The 22,394-nt window shown below is 43.6% G+C and overlaps 1 protein-coding gene across 4 annotated transcripts in view; it reads right to left on the bottom strand.

Moving 5' to 3' along the window:
* The window catches only part of LOC144683610 (transcriptional enhancer factor TEF-5-like), a 248,400-nt gene that overhangs the window by 63,861 nt on the left and 162,145 nt on the right, over positions 1 to 22,394 (bottom strand). For 2 of the 4 annotated variants that reach the window (XM_078546800.1, XM_078546798.1), the window contains exons 2-4: positions 18,269 to 18,333; positions 9,880 to 9,942; positions 9,731 to 9,793 (exon numbers count right to left, since the gene is read on the bottom strand). In XM_078546800.1, the coding sequence (XP_078402926.1) occupies positions 9,731 to 9,793; positions 9,880 to 9,942; positions 18,269 to 18,333 (191 nt within the window). The remainder of the gene's footprint in view (positions 1 to 9,730; positions 9,794 to 9,879; positions 9,943 to 18,268; positions 18,334 to 22,394) is intronic. The other 2 variants (XM_078546801.1, XM_078546799.1) reach the window with 1 other exon arrangement.

Raw genomic sequence — 22,394 nt, forward strand, 5'->3', positions numbered from 1 at the left:
CCTGAAATATCACCCCAGATTGGTAACCAATGAAGAAAGAGCAGCAATAACTCCACTGATTTTTGTTTTTAATATGGAACTAAAAGCATGAAAATTTAAAAATCTGCATTCATCTTAAAATGAAATTGCTGTATTAAGTGGTCTTGAAGCTCCATTAGTGTTTTTGAGAAAAAGATCTGTAGGATTTTAATCTGTGATACAAAACTGACTGTCCCTGATATTACATTACGTTCCTATACCACAACTTAACATCATTAGTTATAATGTGCTTTGGGACTCATGAGTCCATGAAAATAATTTCGGATAAATGCAAGCCTGCATGAACATATACTGTGGATACTAATTTCTACATTTCTGTTCCAGTCACCAGTTAACTGGGCTATCTCTGTGCGTAACAACATTCAGCTCATTTCACTTTATGCTCTTGCACAACCAGGGTCAGTGCTTTGCCTGACTGGGACAACATTACCCACTCTCTGCACTTCTTCTGCAACTTATTAATCCAATGCAGCAATATGCAATTCAGCTCAATGAATTGAGGTGTTATGGCCTGGAAGGGTTTTAAAATAACACCTGTACTGGATGTGCTTCTGCTTGTACCACAATGCTTTTAGATGAGCTGCTGGGAAGAAACTATATATATCAATCCACTCAGATTTAACAGCAAATACTGAAGATTTTGTACATACTCAACACTACAGATGACTTTTGTGGTTAACAACTTTACAGCAATTGTTACTTGACACTAATTTTGTAGTCTTTTTTTTATTGCTCTGGTGTCTTGGCCAATATTTATCCCTCAACCAACATCACTTAATTCTGGTCGTTATTATACGCTGTTATTTGTGGAACCTTGCTGCATCCAAATTTCCTCTATTACAACAGTCTACATTTCAAAAAGTGCTCCATTGGCCACAAATCACATTGAGATGTGGTGCAAGGTGCTATATAAATGCAAGTTTGTCTTTTCTAAAGTTTCATTAGTCTTGTGTTCTGGGTTTCCATAAGAATTGCATGGAGATGAATTAATTGTAGTGGACTCTGGGTGTATACGAAAGAATATCTGCTCCTCCCATCTTTCTTTCTTTCTCCCCCACTCTTGTAGTAACCTGTACTCCCCTTCACTGCTCATTCTGGCTAAACTGCTTCTAACCTTATTTCTCCTACTGTTTCCTCATCCTTAAGATTAAGAGCCAGATAAAGGGGTTGTGCAAAAAAGAGGAGTGGGCTGTGTGAGGAAAGTGCAAAACCGCCATCTTTTCACACAGCATGTAAAGTGACTGGCTGAAGAATTTCCTTCACTTACTCCTGTGACCTAGTTGGCCCCATGTAATAGAACAGTTTGACAGATCCAGTGTGGGACATGAATAAAAGATGCTTGTGCGTAACCAGGACTGCGACTCCTGTTAAAACACCAGCTTCAGCTGATTGCTTTCTTGTAGTTGGTAATCATCAGTGATCAGCTCTTCCAATGAAGAGGTTAACTTGTGCCAGTACTGACTGATCAATTAGACAGCAGTGTAAAATGAGCTGGATGTGTGGAATCCCCTTCACCTAGGGGTGGCATGTCATTTCAGCAAAGGGAAACAACTACAAGAGATCAAAACCTCATCTGACTTAATGCACCGCTTGTAGGAATTGCAGTAGAATCTGCTTTCCTGAGCGCCTTCATTACAACAGCAGTTGCAAATTAAAACCTCGGGAGATTTAATGTCTTTGCAAATGACAATTCAAGGTCATAGGGCAAACAATTTCTCCATCAAGAGTTCAAAACCTGCTGCTTTAATGATAGCAGTCTGTAACATTATATTTTGTTTCACCACTCATGGATTGTCTTACTCTTCCATGAGGTGCATTCTTGGGAGGGTGGGAATATACTGGTTAGCTGGCAGGAGTTTGAACACAGGAATCTAGGCTTCAAGCTGGAATTGTTTTATGTGGCTCAGAGGACTGCATTGATGAGAAAACTAAATTTACTCTGGAAAAAGATACTTAAAAAGAGGAAGTCTTAATCTCCTTAATGGTGTCTTGGGTTGAAGTGTGTAATTAGAGCTGTTACGTTTGAATTGACTTATTAAATCCATATTAAGGAGAACCCTTTTTGTGCATTGTATAGAGGACACTGGTTAACTGGAAAGTCCAATCGATACCAAAACTCTCTTTAAATTAGACTGAGATCTACTGCATGCAGATAATACATAAGTGGTGTCCCAAAAGGACTTGGCTGGTCCATTTCTTTTGTTATCGCTTTTGTTCATTTCTTCCTGTTGTTCTCAATTCCTTGGTTTAATTAACGATGTGCCTCATTGTTACTGGAGGATATTTAGAAGGTGGACAAGCCCAGAAAATGAAAACAGGCCAAAGTTTAGAACCAGCTTTTCAGTCATGCAACATGCTGGAAGTGTTTAGGGAAAAGGAACAAATTAAACAGTGCAATGGGAGGGGTTAACAGTAAGAACATACTTGGCGGCACAGAGCAAAGAGAGGAGGGAGGTTGCCTGTAAAGCTACTGCATCCCCCACAAGTCATTGTTATTGATCCTTCCTGGACAAACAAGAATTCATCTGAATTTGAATCCAAAGTGTACATTGTTAAATTCAGCCACTGGTTGACTGCTAGGTGTTTTCTTCCAGTGTAAATGCAAAGAGACATTGCGTAATGGAAGATATAGGGATTGCTCTATTTTAAGAACGATCTTATTGACCAGTACTGAACGACATGAAAACCAGAAGACCCAAAACCTGGGAGATGAATTGGCATCTAAATTGATCCTCAGGCCTCGAATTACTTATAAAACAGAAGTCCAACCTGAATAATGCAAATCTCCACTGCCACTGTAAACTGGCCAATGGGTCTTCCTCTGAGAAAGATGCCTATTTATCAAACATTGATGGGTAGGCTGCGGGGATTTGCTGGGGAAGTCAATAATATAAGCGTAAAGAGTAATGCACCATTCAAACCTTCACATAGCAAACACTATTGGCACTGATCATTCCCTGCCATAGAACCACTCTTGCTGATTCCCCTATTAAAATAGCCTACTTTAAAAAAAAGTTCACAGGATGTGGGCATCACTGGCTAGGCCAGTATTTGTTACCTATCCCTAATTGCCCTCTAAGGTGGTAGTGAGTTGCCTTCTTGAACCGCTGCAGTCATGTGGTGTATATACACCCACAGAGAGCGTTCTAGGATTTTGACCCAGCGACAGTGAAGGAACAGCGATATATTTCCAAGTCAGAATGGTGAGTGGCTTAGAGCAGAATTTGCAGGTGGTGATGGTCCCATGCTGCCCTTCTCCTTCAAGGTAGTAGAGTTGAATGATTGTTCTAACCTATAACACCTATGATGCACTGGATTGATAAAAGTTGGTATGAGAAATTACCCTGCTTGAGGGTCCACCTCATCACTGGGTGAAGATTAATGCAGAACCAGCAATGAAGAATGGCTGTACTGTTCAGATTCCTCAGTTAGGAGTTCTGATGAAAGGTCATAACTCTTATTTTTCTCTCCCCACTGATGGTTCCTGACCTGCTGAATTTGTTTTAATTTTGGGTATGATATTCTGTGCCTTGGTTCAGAAATGGAAAACAAGCACTTAAGTCATTGTCTTTTTGCTGGGGGTGGAGAGGGGGAGAAGTTTTGGGATATGGGCTTAGTTTCCACAACTAAGCTAGGTTCTAGAAAAAAAAGGTAGCAAGCACTGATTTTTTAAAACTTTTATCTGTTTTGAACGCTAACCCAGATCTTAATCTTCTATAGTGGGGGATTCAAGTTGGAGTGACAGACAGAAGTCGATGGCCTAGAAGCCAGCTCAGGTTGGGTCTTGACATTTACTGTGGGGTGGTGGAGCATGGAGTCATGGAGGAAAAATTACAAAATGGTTCACCTGCCCTTTGTGCATCTCCTAGCAACCAGCTAGAGCATATCTTTGGTGCAGATGTTGAAGCAAAATGGCATTTTTTTCTCCAATTAGGCAAGTATGGGTATATGTGAGACTGACAGCATCTACTGTTATGGCAAATGAATATCAACAGCAGGCGCAGACATCACCCAAATGCTCCATGCAGGAGAGTGAAGTTAACAAGCCTTTTCTCTCTTCAATATTGTGACCTTGTTTAAGAAGAATCAAAATGACTTCCTGGATATCAACGCCAAATCTGACTTGGATCTTAACCTAATAGTTCCAGTAACGGTGAGAGAGAGAGAGATTTTGTCTCATCTCATTAGTCTATGGCCAGTCCTGTATATGCTGATGAAGGGGGATGGGGCGGGGAGGACAATTCAGAGCTTTTAGGTGCAGTCCTACTAATAGAGTAAAACCATTCTTCCAAGCTTTAACTTTGATATTTCTCTGCCAAGATCACTATCCTTTTAAGAGCTACAGTTGCATCGGCTGGAGTCACATGCAGACCCCCAGAGTTTGGACAGAGTGTTCCTCTCAGACACGGACTTACTCCAATATCATGCAGCTTATCCTTCCCCTCCACGTGGAGATGACTTGACCAAGGAGGCATCCTTCACCATCTGCCCACCAGTCTCCTTGCTTCACTGTCTGTGGCGGAAGTGGTGTGACTGTATTGTCAGCTGAAGGGCAGGAAAACAGCCTACCTCCCGTGTATTGTTTTAATAGCTGTGTTCACTTCAATGGCTCAGCAAGTTGGGCAGTGCAAAATTCATCAACAAAACCTAGGAAAGTTTTAACTTTACCTACTGTAAAGTTATCTTATCTCATTTGGGACGGCAAGAGAAAATACTATAATTGGCCTCTCTGTGTTACAGAGAAATAAAGTAGCCTGGGGCTGTTCCAGCTGGACATGGAGCATGTGCACAGGCATTGAGCAAGCACAAGAGCGATGCCTGCTGTCGAAGATTACATATGAAGCGTTGCTGATTGAGGATGGCCAGAGGCTGTTGATGCCTACAGAATGGTAAAACTAGTAAGCAATGGATACGAGCTAGTAAAATGAAGGAGGGGGGGATATGAACATCGCACAGCCTTCTGGGAAAGGGAATGAGTTCCTTCTAATCTTCCCCACTCTGGAGGAAAATTTAAAGATGCTGCTCACTGCAGTTTGGCTCCCCCGGTGACCACATGGTTCAAAGAGCGAGTCAGAATCACTTCATGACCAGTTTTTCAAACTCGTTTCTTGGGATGTTGGTGTCACTGACAAAATTTGCCTTTATTGCCCATCTCTAGTGGCGCTTGAAGGTGGTGGTGAGCTGCCATCATGAATCGCTGCATTCCATGTGGTGTAGGTAAATCCACAGTGATGTTAGGTCGGAAGCTCTAATTACCAATCAAATCACTGCAAATTGGGGGGAAAAAAAGGACCAACTTCTCCAAGTAGACTCTGGTCGCACATGGTAATGATTATTTCTGGAGCCTGGAGTCGGTGCACCAGCTGCTTGCTGCAGAATTTAAACAAAAAGTCTGTGTTCCATGACTCCATTTAATTTTGTTTAAATATGAATTGGATTTGTTCCTTGTTTCTAACCAGTCAACCCCACCCAACTTCCACCCACAACTGAGGGATCTTTGTTAAATGGAGAAGCCTTTTGGTGGGTTCCTGATAATGATTTTAGCTTCACTCATTCCCTTCCCTCCCACTAATTAAGTGCCGCCAGTCAGAAATCTCCAGGATGAACAATGTGAGAGTCCTAACTGTGGCAATATTGCTGTGTCAGAGACTGGTGGATTAGCTTGTGGGAGGACACAGGTTGATGGGATTCCAACTTCCTTCTCTATGACCCCGCTCCCCCATTCTGCTGAGCTCCGAATCCCAACTGCGCTGGTGGTGTTGTGTGATTGGCTCAAGGAAGAAAAACTACCTCCAAGCAGAAGATAGTTTGGCAGATTTCCTTACTGTTGATGAGGCAGGAAATAGAATTTTCCAATGTACAAGTGGGGAGGGGTTGTCCACCCTTGTGCCCCAAAACATGGTCAGACTGCATTCTTAACAAGAATGATGGTGATTCGGGTTGGACAGAGAAAGCTGGACATCATGCATGGGAAAAATCTGACTGAATCAGTGATTCAGACCTGTCGTGCAATGATCCCTACAGGACTCCCTCACTTCTCAAACTATTGGTAATTTAATTTAAAAAATGCAGGAAATGGTTTCTAAACTAATATGATAGAAGTAGGCCACTGGCCTACTGAGCCACAGCAGCTCCTCTTTAAACTGCAGTTCCCTACCATTCTACCATATCCTTTGGTAACCTTTCTTCCTGAATGAATCTCTCCCTACCCATTTGGAGCATTTCTAATGATTCTGCATCCATGACCTCTGATACAATACATTCTGTTCTCACGCCATCATTAATTTTTCCCTAAATTTTCTTTTAGTTGGCTTAGTTTGAATGCTAAGGTTGTGTCCCCCTGGTCTGACTTCCCCTATCAGAGGAAGAGCTGTTCCTTGTCAGTGTACCAACTACTTTGTTATTTTTACTATCTGAATTCGGTCACTCTTCATCTTCCCCACATAACTAGCAAAAATATCACACCTTACATTGTGAGACAGAAGCAATCTCTCAGTTAATTCACGGGGTCATAGAATAATGCCACATACTATGTATTCCTTGTAGACCAGCTACAATAATCAGAGGTCAGGCTTGTGCAAGACTTCAAAGCAGTCCAGTTTCAATTGAAGCGACCGAGTGGAGGGTGGACCTACTGTGGAAGAAGGAAGTGGAACTAGACTGCAAGAAGAAAATGGCACGTAAGGGAGCCTCTGGAAGCAGAAGTTGCAGAGAGGAGGGGGCTTAGTTAATAAAGCACAGAAAGCAGGTTAGCTTGCAATTTCACTGCACGCTGCCACAAAGCCAAAATAAAAAAAAACAGTCACCCCATTATTAGCAAGAGAGAAGCTGAGGGCTGAACCTCAATATAGCACAATTCTGATAACACCGTGGGAAGTTCAGTGAAAAGGTGACATGCAAATTTAGCCACATCTAGGGCTAGAAGAGAGTGTGTGCCATTGTCTTTGTTGGACTCCAGTACACATGGATCTTCAAAGGGAGTTCTTAGCTGCAAATTTGTCACCAGTTCATTGAACAGGAAGTGTGATCACAAAATTTCTTTTGCTCATCTTAGTAAAGGTAAGTGTATCAGCCCAGATCGGTGCTGTGGGTTTGGTGCTTAACTTCAGTGCTAAGTTTAGCTGGCTGCAACGAGGGTTTTCTGCACTGAGATTTCTGCAGCCTGGCTGGGAAGCCCCCAATAAAGTGACAATACCCTTTACTAACTTCCCTGAACCTTCAACCTCTCCAGAGCCAGCAAGTTACATGTCAACACTGATCTGTATTTGTTTAGGATAGGACATCAAGTTATGTGGACATTTCTGTTCGTTTGTGACATGCTACTTGCAAAAATGCAGCTCAGTATAAAGATATCTCTTTAAATAATGCTTGGCATGCTGTCTTAATGTGAAACTCAAAGGATTTATTTAGCTAGAGATTGTCCTTTTGGTCTGATGATCATTACAGCTGGGCCAGTAATGAGGTTGTTAAATGCATTGTTTATATAGAATTACAGCACAGAAACAGGCCATTCAGCCAAAATGGTTTATGCTGATGTTTATGCAAGCCCCCTGTTCCACCCCACTTCATCTCACTCCGCCAGTGTATATTCCTATTCCTATCTCAGTCACTTGCTTATCTAGCGTTCCCTTAAATCCATAACTGGTATTCAACACAATTACTCCTTGTGGTAGCCACTTTCACTCCCGAGTAGAAAAGGTTCTCCTTTATTGGAGTTATCAGTGACTATCTTTATTTATGGCACTTTCATTCTCTCCCACAAGTGGAAATATCTTCTCTACCTTTATCCATCAAACCCCTAGGATTTTAAAGACCTTAGGACACCCCCCTCAGCCTTCTCTTTCAGGAGAAACTTGGGATCAGTCCCATACAGAGTTAGTTCTTCCTCTTCCTACCCAGGGAATAAAGAGGGAGGAGGAATCTGATTTACTATGTTGTTAATCTTTAACCAATGGAAAATGGTGATAAATGCACACCCAAAATTTCCTGATGTGTGAATTGGTGAATGAGGCTCTGTGCTAGGATTAGCCTGGAGTCTCCAGGAATTGAAGATTAATCTGCAGGATGCCACTGTATGCAACTCAAATTCCAGGAGGCGGTGGTGTAGTGGTATTGTCACTGGGCTGATAATCCAGAGACCAAGGATAATGCTCTGGGGGGCCTGGGTTCGAATCCCACCGCCTCCTTTAGTGAAATTTGAATTAAGTGAAACCATTGTCAATTGTCGTAAAAACCCATCTGGTTCACTAATGTCCTATAGGGAAGGAAATCTGCCATCCTTACCTGGTCTGGCCTACATGTGACTCCAGACCCACAGCAATGCCCTCTGAAAAAGGGCAATTTGGGATAGGCAATAAATGCTGGCCTAACCAGCGACGCCCACACCCCATGAATAAAAAAAACCCTGGAGAAAAATCATTGGGAGATTAAAAAATATTTTTTGGGTCATTTTCTTTGAGGTTTTTCTCTTGACCAGATATAAAAATATTGATGATGGGAGGGAAAGCCGGACAATCAAGCATCATCCGATTGGGTAATGAATCTTTTTGCTTTCTAACTGGTGTAGGAAGGCAGAATGTCATAAGGGTGGATGTGTTGGCCGATTAATGGCTGGAGTGTGGGGGCAGGTCATGTGATGAACCTTCCAGGAATACACTTAATCACAGTTGGCAATCCCCGTTATCAGCCTGCTGATACCCATGGATCTGTATCCCAGAGTGACTTGAAGGTCCAAGGATGGGAATTAGAGGAGGGAGGGGCTTACGGACTGTTGCTGTTGGTAAATCATCGAGCTTCTACAGAGCAGGCCAAATCGGTTTCAAAAATGTCAGAATTGTTTGGCTGCCACTGAAATTTCAGACTCATCTCCAGCTAAAACTGCACAGATTGGTGGTGGGTTGACATTGCAACATTCCCCTCATGACAATGCAGTGAAATGTTGTAGTAAAATACTCCACGTTACCAGCCAACCGACAGCAAATTCACAAAGGATTTGGACAAGCGTGCCACACTAATCAGGCACTACACTAGCCCATTCACAAGGGTAAGGAGTCTCTCAAATATGCAAATACTACATGTTCTTTGCCATGAGGAGTTAGGGTGATGAGGGGGAGAGGATTTTCCAACCCCACAGAAACCCAGCTCTATACACATCTTCCGGCTGACCTACTCAGTTAGTTCTAGAATATCCTAGAAATCATTAAGCTGCTTTTAGTGAAACCCTAAAATACCTCAAAGGGCTTTTAAACCAATCCTCTAGCAACAATGGTTTGCAGATGTGGGTGTGAAAATCTTTCATGTTCAGAGGTCACACTGCTGGACCTGGTACCAGGGCAAATGTGGCCTCTCCCTACTTGAGGTGCCCGGTTTGAATTTGAACAAAGACGGGCAGTTAACTGTTCTATGCTGCATTCTCCATGGCAACGCCTCCACCAATCAGAGTCCACTTGCTAAACAATCAGCACTCTCTTCTCATGCAGTATAAATTGTTGTTCCCCTGTTACTGTTGGGAAATTCTTGTGAGCTGATCCTGATGAGTGCAAGAAGAAAAGCTTAGATAGAATGTCTCTTTTTTCAGCAATAATTGAAGCGTTGAAAAAGGATTTGGATTTGGTGTTATCAGAACTCTGTATATCTGCTGTTCGGCCTCAGCCAGCAGCCAACCACAAGGCCAAAGCAGAGAAGCGCATACCTTCAGCTTGGACTGAATCTCACGAGCTTTCCTTCGGGCAAGAACCTGCATATGACTAGACACCTGCAGGAAAGAGCAAAGGGGAAGAAAAAGAAGAGCCTGTAACCATGGAGATGAACGTCCCCCGGATTCATGCCGGCTGCACATACCTTGATGCTTGCTTGGTATTCTCGCACTTTCTTCCTGGCTAACACCTGTATGTGACTAGACACCTATGTCAACGAGATAATTTAAAGACAAAAAACACAAATGAAAGACGATGCTTCTGTCACGAGTGTACATAGTGCTTACATTATTAATTAGTTAGTTGGTTAGTTAGGACATGCAGAGCCAGGCCTTCCATCACCAACTTCTCCCTTTCCCCACCTCTTCACAAGCTTGCATAAAACTCTATAGCTGCAAACAGCCATGCAACCGACAGCCATATTGCTTTCTATCAGGCAGTATTCCTCAATCCCTGCCTTTGTTCTCAAAAGCAGTGCCAGCATTTGTTGGTAATGGCATGCAGTAATGAGCCTTTGAGTTACCATAGGGCTGCTCTACTAAAAACAACTGAATTGTCCACTAACAACCAATTTAAGATTATCACTCGGGCTTGCAATATAGCTTACTTAGGCTTGGTTGAAACTACATAAGCAGGGACCTGTCCTCTACAGGCAAAAAGTGTATGTCCGGACATTGCAGCTTTCTCGAATAAACAAAAGCAAGGTGGGGTGTGGGGAGGGGGGGGGGCAATAGCTCCCTGGTGCATTCGCCATGGCAACATCAACCAATCACAGTCCTCTTGCCAACCTTCTTCCCATACAGTATAAATTTGTTGTTCTCTTTAGATTTGGTATTCTTGCGAATCTGTCCGGATGAGACTAAAAGCTTTGATAACATACGAACATACGAATTAGGAGTAGGAGCAGGCCACTCGGCCCCTCGAGCCTGCTCCGCCATTCAGTCAGATAATGGCTGATCTGAATGTAACCTCAACCCCACATTCCTGCTTATCCCCGATAACCTTTCACCCCCTTGTTAATCAAGAATCTATCTAGCTTTGCCTTAAAAATATTCAAAGACTCTGCTTCCACCGCCTTTTCAGGAAGAGAGTTCCAAAGGCTCACTACCCTCTGAGAGAAAACATTTCTCCTCATCTCTGTCATAAATGAGTGACCCATTATTTCTAAACAGTGACCCCTAGTTCTAGATTCTCCCACAAGAGACACCCTCTCCACATCCACCATGCCAAGACCCCTCATGATCTTAATGGTTTCAATTAAGTCACCTCTAACTCTTCTAAATTCCAGTGGATACAAGCCTAACCTGTGTAGCCTTTCCTCATAGGACAACATAGGCAATATGCAATTTCATTTGTTATAAAGCAGTTAATTAATCATGGCATGATGTTTTAAGTCCAATGGACAGTGGGATCTTTCTGCACAGAATGAGTTTGGTGTTATCGCAGGAACTTGGGTCATTAGAGGTCATCAGAGCTTATCTATCATAATTCAAAAGGAGCCCTCCTGCACCAAGCATTGAGGTACTATTCCGCACACACTGCCAGCCCTTCTGAAACCCAGCAACATTTTGCCACTTTGGTAAAGTATTATTTAATCAGTGTACAGCAGGGAAGGAGGCCATTCATCCCTTGTACCTGTGCTGGCTCTTGGAAGGTGGTATCCAATCAGTCTCATTTCTTTGGCTCTTTCCCCACAGCCCAGTAATTTTTTTTGTATTTAAGTATATGAACTGTCTTGGTGCTGTAAAGGATTACTTTCCCTCTTCCTCCACCCCAGTGCTACACAGTAAAATGTTGAGAAAGTTGCTGGATAATGAGCAGGGATTTGAATTATTTAGGAAAATACCTCTCCGATGATGGCTTAAAGCAGGAACCTGTCAGGAATCCAGTTATTCAGGCCTTAAACAGATCCAAATATTTTAAATATTGGAGTTTGCTGCTTTCCAAGGTAGAATGGTTGGGTGCTTTTAAAAGACTGCTGCTCTTATAACAGGTTCTCAATAATGAATACAGAATGGATTCCGCTATTCACTGGTGAGATCTCAGGTCCACAACTCTTGGCTATCCATTTCCAGTCAGCAGGGGTTATGGGCAGGCCATTTCCAGGGCATGCCCTCTGGGTGCCACCCACTACCAGGAGTGTTCAATCGATCAGGAAATCAGCCTTTGCATCCTTGATCTTCAAAAAGCTCTCAAATGCAATGACTGCAGCAAGGACTGGGTATAGGGTTACCAACCCTTCAGGCTTGGCCTGGAGTCTCCAGGAATTGAAGATTAATCTCCAGGACACTGATGTGTGCAACCCTGGAGAAAAATCATCAGGACATTAAAAAAGATTTTTTTGGTCATTTACTTTGAGCTTTTCTCTTTACCAGATATAAAAATATTGAAAAAAGGAGAAAAAAAGCTGACAGTCAAACATCATCCAGTTGAGTTATGTTTTCCAATTGGTGTAGGAAGGCAATGCATCACAAGGATGGATGTGTTGGCTGACTAAAGGCTGGAGCCTGGGCGAAGCTCGTGATGAAACCCCCAGGGATATATTTAATCACAGTTGGCAACCCTATCTGGGTAGGACTGTCCAGGCCTGACTGTTGTGGCAACTGTTGCCTAATCCAAAGGGTTATCAGAATGGCATCACTTACCCACCCTGTTCTGTGACCCAGTTTGACTGCTTTACCAAAGCCTGTAATCCCTAGGAATGGAAGACTAAATCTCCAGGTCACTACTATGAGCAACCCAGGAGAAAAATCTCAGGGACATTAAAAACATTTACACATGATAAAAAATATTGAACAAGGGAGAAAAGGCTATTTAACTGACAGTCAAGAATCATCCAATTGGATAATGCTTGACTGTCAATTGGGTGTTGCTTGGCTGTCAGCTTTTTTTCTATTTTCAACATTTTAAAAATCAGATAGTGCAGTCTATTTACTTTCCAATTGGTGTGGGTAGTTGTTGCGCTGAGAATGGATTTGTCAGGTGACCAAAGACAGGGTGTGGGGACTGGGTGGTTGGAGGCCAGAGGTCACGGCATGATGCCTCCAGGAATATATCCAACCAGAGTTGACAACCCTCACAGCTTATCACAGCCTGTTAACAGTACTACAACTGTCCCAGCAGACAAGAGCTAATCCTCTACGGAAGACCCACTGATGATCCATTCCAATTGCTCTCTCACAAAGTCCCAAGCCCGGCTCATTCTGCAAATTTGACAGACATCCTAATGTTTGCCCCAAGAATAATGATCTTCCTCCTCCTCCCAATCATTTGGAACCTCTAATCCCTATTAACAGATGGTTCAGTAAGATCCACAGGCCGGATCAGAATGATTAGCAGTTCCTAATTCAGCTCCAACAGTTCCAGATGACACGGAATCATGAGGTACAGCATGAGTTAAGTCCAACTATCGGATCTCCAATCACAAGGTGGGCTCCTCTGACTGAATCCAATTACTTGTATTGATGAATCAAAAAATAAATTTAAATAAGAAATACAAGTCTTTCAGTCACGTGTTTATCCTAGAAGGAGCGCAATTTTCAGGAAAACATTTAGTAAACCTTTCTGATTGGATGCAGAGGATGAGGAATAGAGAAGTGCAATACCTTAGTCACCATGTAGATGGTGCACAATGATGCCACTGGGTGCCAGTGGTGGGGGGAGTTGATGTTTAAAATGGGGAATGGGATGCTGATCAAACTTCGTCTTGGATAGTGTCAAGCTTCTTGAGTGTTGTTGAAGCTGCATCCATCCATACATGTGGAGGGCATCCCATTATGCTCCTGACTTGTGCCGCTGGGCAGGCTTTGGGGAATCAGGTGGTGAGTCATTTGCCACAGAATTCCCAGCCTCTGGCCTGCATTTGGAGCCAGAATATTTACATGGCTGGTTCATTTAAGTTTCTGGTCAATGTAAACCACTCCCTGCCACCCCACCACCACCACCCTGCCCCCCTCGCAAGATATTGACAGTGGAGGATTTAGTAATGGTAATGCCATTTAATGTCAAGGGGAGGTGGTTAGATTCTCTCTTGTGACCATCTCCAGATGGTTATTGCCTGGCATGAATGATACCTGTCACTTATCAGCCCAAGCCTGAATGTTGTCTAAATCTTGATGTATGTGAGCAGGGAGTGCTTCAGTATCTGAGGAGTCACAAATGGTGAACACTGTGCAGTGAACATTCCATATCCCCACTTCTGACCTTATAATGGAGAGAAGGTCATAGATGAAGCAGCTGAAGGTGGTTGGGCCAAGGGCACTAACCCTGAGGAACTCCTGCAAAGTGTTCCTGAGGCTGAGATAATTGGCCTCCAGCAAACGCAATTATCTTTGTGCTAGGTATGACTCTAGATAGTGGAAAGTACCACACTACCCCTAATTCCCACTGACTTCAATTTTAGTGGGGCTCCTTGATGCCACACTCATGGCAAATGCTGCCTTGACGTAAAGGGCAGACACTCTCACTTCACCTCTGGAGGACAGCTCTTTTGTCCATGATTAGACCAAGCTTGCAATGAGTTCTGGAGCTGAGTGGTCCTGGCAGAACCCAAACTGAGTATCAGTGAGCAGGTTGTTGCTGAATAAGTGCCGCTTGATACTACTGTCGACGACACCTTCCATCACTTTGCTGATGATCGAGAGTAGACTGATTGGCGATAATTAGCTGGATTGCACAGGACATACCTGGGCAATTTTCCACACTGCCTGGTGGATATCTATGCTGTAGCTGGAACAAATTGAATAAGGGCGCAGTTAGTTCTGGAGCACACATCTTCAGTACTATTGCCAGAATATTGTCAGGGCCCATAGCATTTGCAGGATCCAGTGCTTTCAGCCATTTCTTGATATCACGTGGAGTGAATGGAATTGGCTGAAAACTGGCATCTGTGATGCTTGGGACCTCCAGAGGAGGCCGAGATGGATCATCCACTCGGCACTTCTGGCTGAATATGGTTGCAAATGCTTCAGCATTGACTTCTGCACTGATCAGCTGTGCTCCCCCATCACTGAGGGCAGGGATGTTTTTTGGAGCCTCGTTCTCTGGTCAGTTGCTTAACTGTCCATCATTCACAACTGGATGTGGCAGGATTGCTGAGCTTTGATCTGATCCATTGGTTATGGGATCTTTTAGCTCTGTCTATTGCATGCTGCTTCTGCTGTTTAGCATATATTAGTCCTGTGCTGTAGCTTCATCAGGTTGACACCTCATTTCTAGGTTTGTTCTTCTACACTCCTCACTGAACCGCCTTTGGTCTCCTGCCTTGATGGTAATGGTAGAGTGGGGTCTATGCCGGACCATGAGGTTACAGATTGTGGTTGAATACAATTCTGCTGTTGCTGATGGCCCACAGTGCCTCATGGATGTCCAGTTTTGAACTGCTAGATCTGTTCGAAATCTATCCCACTTAGTACGGTGGTAGTGTCACACAACACAAAGGAGGGTATTCTCAATGTGAAGATGGGACTTCATCTCCACAATGACTTTGAGGTGGTCACTCCCACCAATACTATCATGCACAGATGCATCTGTGACAGGTACATCAGTGAGGATGAGGTCAAATATGTTTTACCTTCTTGTTGGTTCTCTCACCACCTGCCGCAGACCCAGTCCAGCAGTCTAGCAGCTATGTCCTTTAGGATTCAACCAGCTCAGTGAGTAGTGATGCTATTGAGCCACTCTTGGTGATAGATATTGAAGCCACCCACCCAGAGCACCTTGCTACCTTCAATGCTTCCTCCAAATGGTGTTCAACATGGAAGAGTACAGATTCATCAGCTGGGGGAGGGTAGTAGGTGGTAATGAGCAGGAGGCTCCCTTGCCCATGTTTGATCTGAGACTACATGGGGTCTGGGGTCAATGTTGAGGACTCCCATGGCCGCTCCGTTCCAACTGTATACCACTCTACTGCCACCTTTGCTGAATCTGCCTGCTGCTGGGACAGATTCAATCCAGGAATGGTAATGAAGGAGTCCGGGACATTGGCTGTAGGTATGATTCAGTGAGTATGACTATGTCAGGATGTTGTTTGAATAACCTGTGGGACAGCTCTCCCAATTTTGGTACAAGTCCCTACGCCTAACTCTTCAGAGATTTGGCTGAGTTCTCTCACCTGGGTGATGAAGCTGTGAAGTTAACCTCGTCTACACGAGATGAGTCTTTGTTTTAACAGTTCAAAAGGTCCCAAACCTTGAAGTGGTGACAAGGCCAATCTACGGAACTCTGGACTTCAATGGGAACCTTTCAGCTGGAGGCCTGTTGATGTCAATTTGTTTAAGTCTGAACCATCTGCTAATAGCTGTCATTTCTCAATGCCAAGGCTTTGGGCTCCAATAAAGCACCAAACGATAACAGACGATCGTTACCTCGTGCACTGATCCTCCTGCTTTCTACCTTCCTTGTCAGTTGTGGTCTATGTAATGACAGAATCCAGTCCGAGGATGGAAACCTCATTCATCATCTCCCAGCTGGATTGCAAATCCAGAAGTGTTTTAACTCTGCTGCCTCACTGCTTGGATCTTTACAAAATTACAGTTATAGGTAGGATATCGCGCACAGTTTACCTCCTCAAGAGAAGAGGCGAAATAATTTGGGGGAGGGTGGTGTGATATGGGGAAGTGAAAAAAACTGTGGACTACACACTGGACTCTGAATAACAAGATTTTTTTTAATTATCTATTTGAAAAATATTTCTAGAACAAGAGCAGCTTGGCTATGATTTGGCAGCTTTCAGTATTAAAGTGCTTCCACTGGAATAAAACATAGAAATAGGAAGAGGCCATTCAACTCTTGAGCCTGTTCTATTCACTTAGCTCATGGCTAATCTGTATCTTAACTTCATCCACCCAGCTTTGTCCTGTGACCCTTAATACCCTTTGCCTAACAAAGATCTAGCAATCTCAATTTTGAAATTTTTAACAGATTCCCAGTTTTAGCAGTGTTATGGATGGGCAGCTCCAGGTTTCCAATACTATGTGTGAGGAAGTGCTTCCTGACATCACCCCTGAATGACCTAGCTCTAATTTTAAGGCTACATGTCCTTGTTCTGAACTCCCCTTGCCTGAGGATATTGTTCCCCTCTATCAAATTAAATTCTTTAATCAACAAGGAATTGGTGGTTAGGTTAGACACACACTTCCAAGTGATTGGCAGGTGTGGTCCAACGAAAGTCCTTTGGCCTTTACAAATTGCAAGAAAGGAGTTCATCCTGAACCTACTATTAGTCTTGCACTCCTTGTAATGACTGTTTCTCTATCAGTTTTCTCAATCTCTTGATTGTTTTGATTTCAGCTGGGAATTTTGTTCACTTTGGTCAACTTCTTGTCCTGGCAAGAGAATTAACCATTGCAATAATTTTAGGCTAAATAGCTGATGGTGTTCTTGGTCTTTCAGCTACATGGACCTGGATGAATCAAACATCAGCGCAGTCTCATTCCAGCTCCTTCCAGGCATCAGGCCCAACATAGAACAACACCTGTACTTTGGCACCAAATGGCAATGCCACTCGGACAGGTTTAAAGATGGTTGGTATAGGAAAAGATGTCACCGGTAGTAGTGGAGGTTCTTGGATTGGGGTTATAGCATAATAGAGAGAGCTTTACAGTATTTGGCCTGTACCTGATCTGGGACTTCTTAATGCTGACACTTGCTCCCTGAATTGGACAGTATTCCACATCTTGATAGCCCTGGAGGGAAGATGGTGGTGTGTCACTGGGTGAGTAATCCAGAGGTCCAGGCTAATGCCTGGGAACATGGATTCAAATCCCACCATGGCAGCTGGTGGAATTTAAATTCAATTAATAAATCTGGAATAAAAAGCTAGTCTCAGTAATGGTGACCATGACAACTATCATTGACTGTCGTAAAAACCCATCTCGGGGTTCACTAACGTCCTTTAGGGAAGGAAATCTGCCATCCTTACCCAGTCTGGCCTACACGTGACTCCAGACCCACAGCAACATGGTTGGCTCCTCTGGCCTTCCTCTGCACTGTAACAATTCTGTGACTCTTAACAACCTTCTGAAACGGGCAAGCCACTCATTTCAAGGGCAATTAGGGATGGGCAAAAAATGCTGCCTTTCCAGCTATTGCCACATTCCGTGAAAGAATAAAGTAAAAAAATACACAAATCCTATTCCCAATTAAAAAATAAATCCCATACTCTCTCTGTGGGTTTCTGAAGAAGTGATCTACAGGAAATAGTGCTTCTGGAATAAGTTGAGTACAATTCATACTGTTTATGTCTAAGCATTCCTGACTGGACATGTTCCCAAAGAATATTACTCAGAGCTAGGGTAGAAGATTTGGCCAATCTTTCCTATTTCACCTGATGAATCTTGGAATGACAGTTCTCTCCTTTACAAAATACATTTAAGTGTCTGCTTCTCAGATCGCAATGAAGTGCCTCTACCTCTCGTTACCCACGACGCTGCCCATTACCCATTCACCATGCCAGCCTCGAAGCAGCAGCAGCCACATTTCAGCATAAGCCACCTCATTATGCCCCAAAGCAAAGCTTCCCTGGCCAGCTTTACCTGCTTCCTTGTGCGTGTTTTGCCGGTCCGTAGCTTGATATATCTCGCTATCAACTCATTACGGCCTATCAGAATTAGAAAAACAAAATGAAAATGAAATCGTTAAAACTTCTCCATTTTCATCAAATGCAAATGTAACAAGCAGCAGAAACAAACTGACCCAGCACATTAAACCTATGTCCCACCTTTAAAGGTCATCAAAATTGCAGAGACAATCCAGGTAGAGGGGTGACAGATCAGCCAAAGATCCCAGTCTTGGTTACTACCTAGTGATTCGTGTTGGACAGTTCAGAGGTTGGTTGAGGTCGGCATCATGCTTGGCTGTGACGATGTCCTCCTCCATTGACCTAAAAGCAACCAACCCCTCACGGTTTTGACAACCTGGATCAGATATATTTCATGACCATAGCTCTTTCGTGTCGAGCATTAGCATCCAACCTCTAGCTTTCTGAAGTTGGGTGCCCTGAACTGTTTGGATTAGGACAAATCTCAGTGAGGATTTACAGCTAATCCAAAATTGGTTGGGTTCAACCTGGTTGCGGTTCCATTGCCAGTGGCATGTGTTTTCTCAAAACGAAAAGAAATCTGCATCTTACAGTCATATTGAAAAGACAATAACATTGGCTCCTTGGGGAAACTGCTGACTCTGAAACACTACCGTGAATAGCAACCGAGCCAGGCTCCTAACTTCCAGGCCCAAACTGCAGAAAATAGGATAAATTAAAACGTACCTAACAATCAGCCAACATTCTATGAATACAAGGGGTGGGATCTTCCAGCCCTGACACCAGCAGATATCATCTTGGGCAGTCAGGAAAATTTGGGCAGCCATTAAAAGTCAACAGCTCTCCAAAGTTTTCAGTCCCGCCTGCGACGATGCCCCCCGGTGGCAGGACTGGAAAATCCCGGCCAAAGTCTTTTGAAGGTGAAGATGGAGAGAAGGGAATGGCATGTAAGAAAAAAAAGTAACTGATTTTCAAGTCTGTGATATTAATAGGAGAAGCCTTTTAATCAAAAACAGTCTCACTGTGCCATACTTGGGTCCAGTTAGTAGAGATTTGGATTTAGATGCATTTTTCAGAGGAGTTGTACACTGTTATTTACTCACTGATCACAGATGCCATTGTTTTCTAAATTACATCAAGACTTTTGGTACAGAAGGAACGTTGGTTGTACAGAGGTGATTTAGGTTAACAATCCTAATGTTTCGCTCTCTTCAAACTGGCAAAGAACAGACGCATCTACAGCAGGAGTTTCTGGCTGCCTAGAGAGCTAACATCCAAGCCAGTGCTGGCTTTGGGAGACTCTGTTTTGACAGTTACAGTGAGTCTGCGCAGACCACCAGAATTTCAAATGGTCTGAATCTGAAGTAAATCCCAGAAGCTCTTCCCACCCAAATTGCTTGGAGGTGAGTCAATTGGACTCCCAGGTGTTCTGTAGCAGCCACTTTCTTCTCAGTTCCAGAAGACTATCTTCAGTGTTGTTATTTCAGCTTTGTCAACTGTTGTATGGTGTTTGCTGCATAACACACTTGTTTCTGATGCTGCACGGTACGTGCGTGTCTGAGTGTTCACTCCCGTAAATGGCAAGTGGGAAAAATTGAGTATTCATCAGAACACAGGAGCTGTAATTTGACAGCAGAACACGCTGGTGACAGAACAGTCAGTATTAATCAGTTTGGCCTCCTGACAGTGAGTACCAGTCTAAACACTGCACCCTGCCCAATCAAACAGTGGTTAGCTCACCTATTTTGAACTGCCTTTGTTTTAAATCTAAAATATTCTCTACAGATGTCAGCCATGGCTCAGTTGGTAAAATGTTTACCTCTGATTCAGAAGGCTGTGAGTTCAAGTCTCACTCCAGGGCTTGAGCACATGATCTGGGCTGACACTCCCAGTGCAAAGCTGAGGACTGCTGCACTGTCAAAGATGCCATCTTTTGGATAAGGCATTAAACCAAAGGCCTATCTGCCCTCTCAGGCAGGCGTTAAAGATCCCCTGGCACTAGTTTGAAGAAGAATTTGGGAGGTCTCCCTGGTGCTCTGACCAACATTTATCCCTTAACATTACTAAATTGGCTGCAGCATTTCTTACATTATAACAGTGACCACAATTCAAAAGTTCTGCATTGGGTGAAAAGCGCCTCGGGGGTGTACTGAGGTTGTGAAAGGCGCTATGAAAATGCAAAGTCTCCTTTTGCAGTAAGGATGGGAAGACTGCAAAGAGCCTGAAAATGTGAAGCCCCAAAGCAATGGCGTTCCCATCTCTTATTTACTGCATTCCTAAAGTTCCTCTAAATTTGGGTCCAAGCAGAGTCATACAATAAATCTGCTAAAAATTACCTCTAACAGTATCTCCAACCATCCCCCACAAAAGTAGTGAGTCATTTTAACCCCTTCTATCAGTGACTAAGTTAAGTGGTTAGGTGGTTAAGTTTGGCTCTTCAATCACCTGAAAATCCATTTCCACCCTCCAAAGCCTAACCTAGGGTTGCAGTTCTGCGAAATATGATGGCCTGTGGTTATTGTGGGAGAGGAATAAAGAACAGAATCTCCTTTCACCTCATGGTCTAGGCTGAATGACATCAGCTCAGTCTCTCAATACATTCTTCCAAAAATACAATCCCACTCCAATCTCAGAACAACAGCTGTAATTCAGAAAAATATTCCCCACACTCCTAATTTTGGTTTAAAAAGAACAGAACTCCAAATATAAAACCCTCTTCTGTGGTGATGGAGAACCATCAGAGACAGACATGAGGCCAAAGGATCTTCACACCCTGTCTCTTCCCTAGAAGTTCCTACATCTCCTTCAAAAAAAAATGTCTTTCTCAATACTCAGTTGGGATTCCATCAAACACTTTGGGGTCCACATTCTCCTCTGCTAAACTAGAGCACTGCACCAGGATCATCCCGAAGATAGCCCCCATCACCTTTTGTACTCTGCTGATGACCTCATAAGAGCATAGAACTTAGGAGCGGGAGTAGGCCATTTGGCCCTTCGAGCCTGTTCCACCATGCTGATCTAGACCATAAGACATGGGAGCAGAAATTAGGCCAATCGGCCCATCGAGTCTGCTCCACCATTCAATCATGGCTGATAAGTTTCTCAACCCCATTCTCCCGCCTTCTCCCCGTAACCCTTGATCCCCTTACCAATCAAGAACCTATCTATCTTGGTCTAAAGTACACTGAATGACCTGGCCTCCACAGCCTTCTGTGGCAATGAATTCCATAGATTCACCACTCTCTGGCTAAAGAAGTTTCTCCTCAGCTCTGTTCTAAAAGGTCTTCCCTTTACTCTGAGGCTGTGCCCTCGGGTCCTAGTCTCTCCTACTAATGGAAACATCTTCCCCACGTCCACTCTATCCAGGCCTTTCAGTATTCTGTAAGTTTCAATCAGATCCCCTCTCATCCTTCTAAACTCCATTGAGTATAGGCCCAGAGTCCTCAAACGTTCCTCACATGTTAAGCCTTTCATTCCTGGGATCATTCTCGTGAACCTCCTCTGGACCCTTTCCAGGGCCAGCACATCCTTCCTGAGATACGGGGCCCAAAATTGCTCACAATATTCTAAATGTGGTTTGACCAGAGCCTTATAAAGCCTCAGCAGCACATCCCTGCTTTTATATTCTAGTCCTCTGGAAATAAATGCCAACATTGCATTTGCCTTCCTAACTACCGACTCAACCTGCAAGTTAACCTTAAGAGAATCCTGGACTAGGACTCCCAGGTCCCTTTGCACTCCAGATTTCTGAATTCTCTCCCCATTTAGAAAATAGTCCATGCCTCTATTCTTCCTACCAAAGTGCATGACCTCACACTTCCCCACGTTGTATTCCATCTGCCACTTCTTTGCCCATTCTCCTAACCTGTCCAAATCCTTCTGCAGCCTCCCCACCTCCTCAATACTACCTGTCACTCCACCTATCTTTGTATCATCTGCAAACTTAGCCAGGATGCCCTCAGTTCCTTCATCTAGATCATTAATGTATAAAGTAAAAAGTTGTGGTCCCAACACTGACCCCTGCAGAACTCCACTAGTCACCGGCCGCCATCCTGAGAAGGACCCCCTTATCCCCACCCTCTGCCTCCTGCCAGACAGCCAATCTTCTATCCATACTAATA

The sequence above is a fragment of the Cetorhinus maximus genome, chromosome 8 (genome assembly GCF_964194155.1).
Source record: "Cetorhinus maximus chromosome 8, sCetMax3.hap1.1, whole genome shotgun sequence".
NCBI classification, from domain to species: Eukaryota; Metazoa; Chordata; class Chondrichthyes; order Lamniformes; family Cetorhinidae; genus Cetorhinus; species Cetorhinus maximus.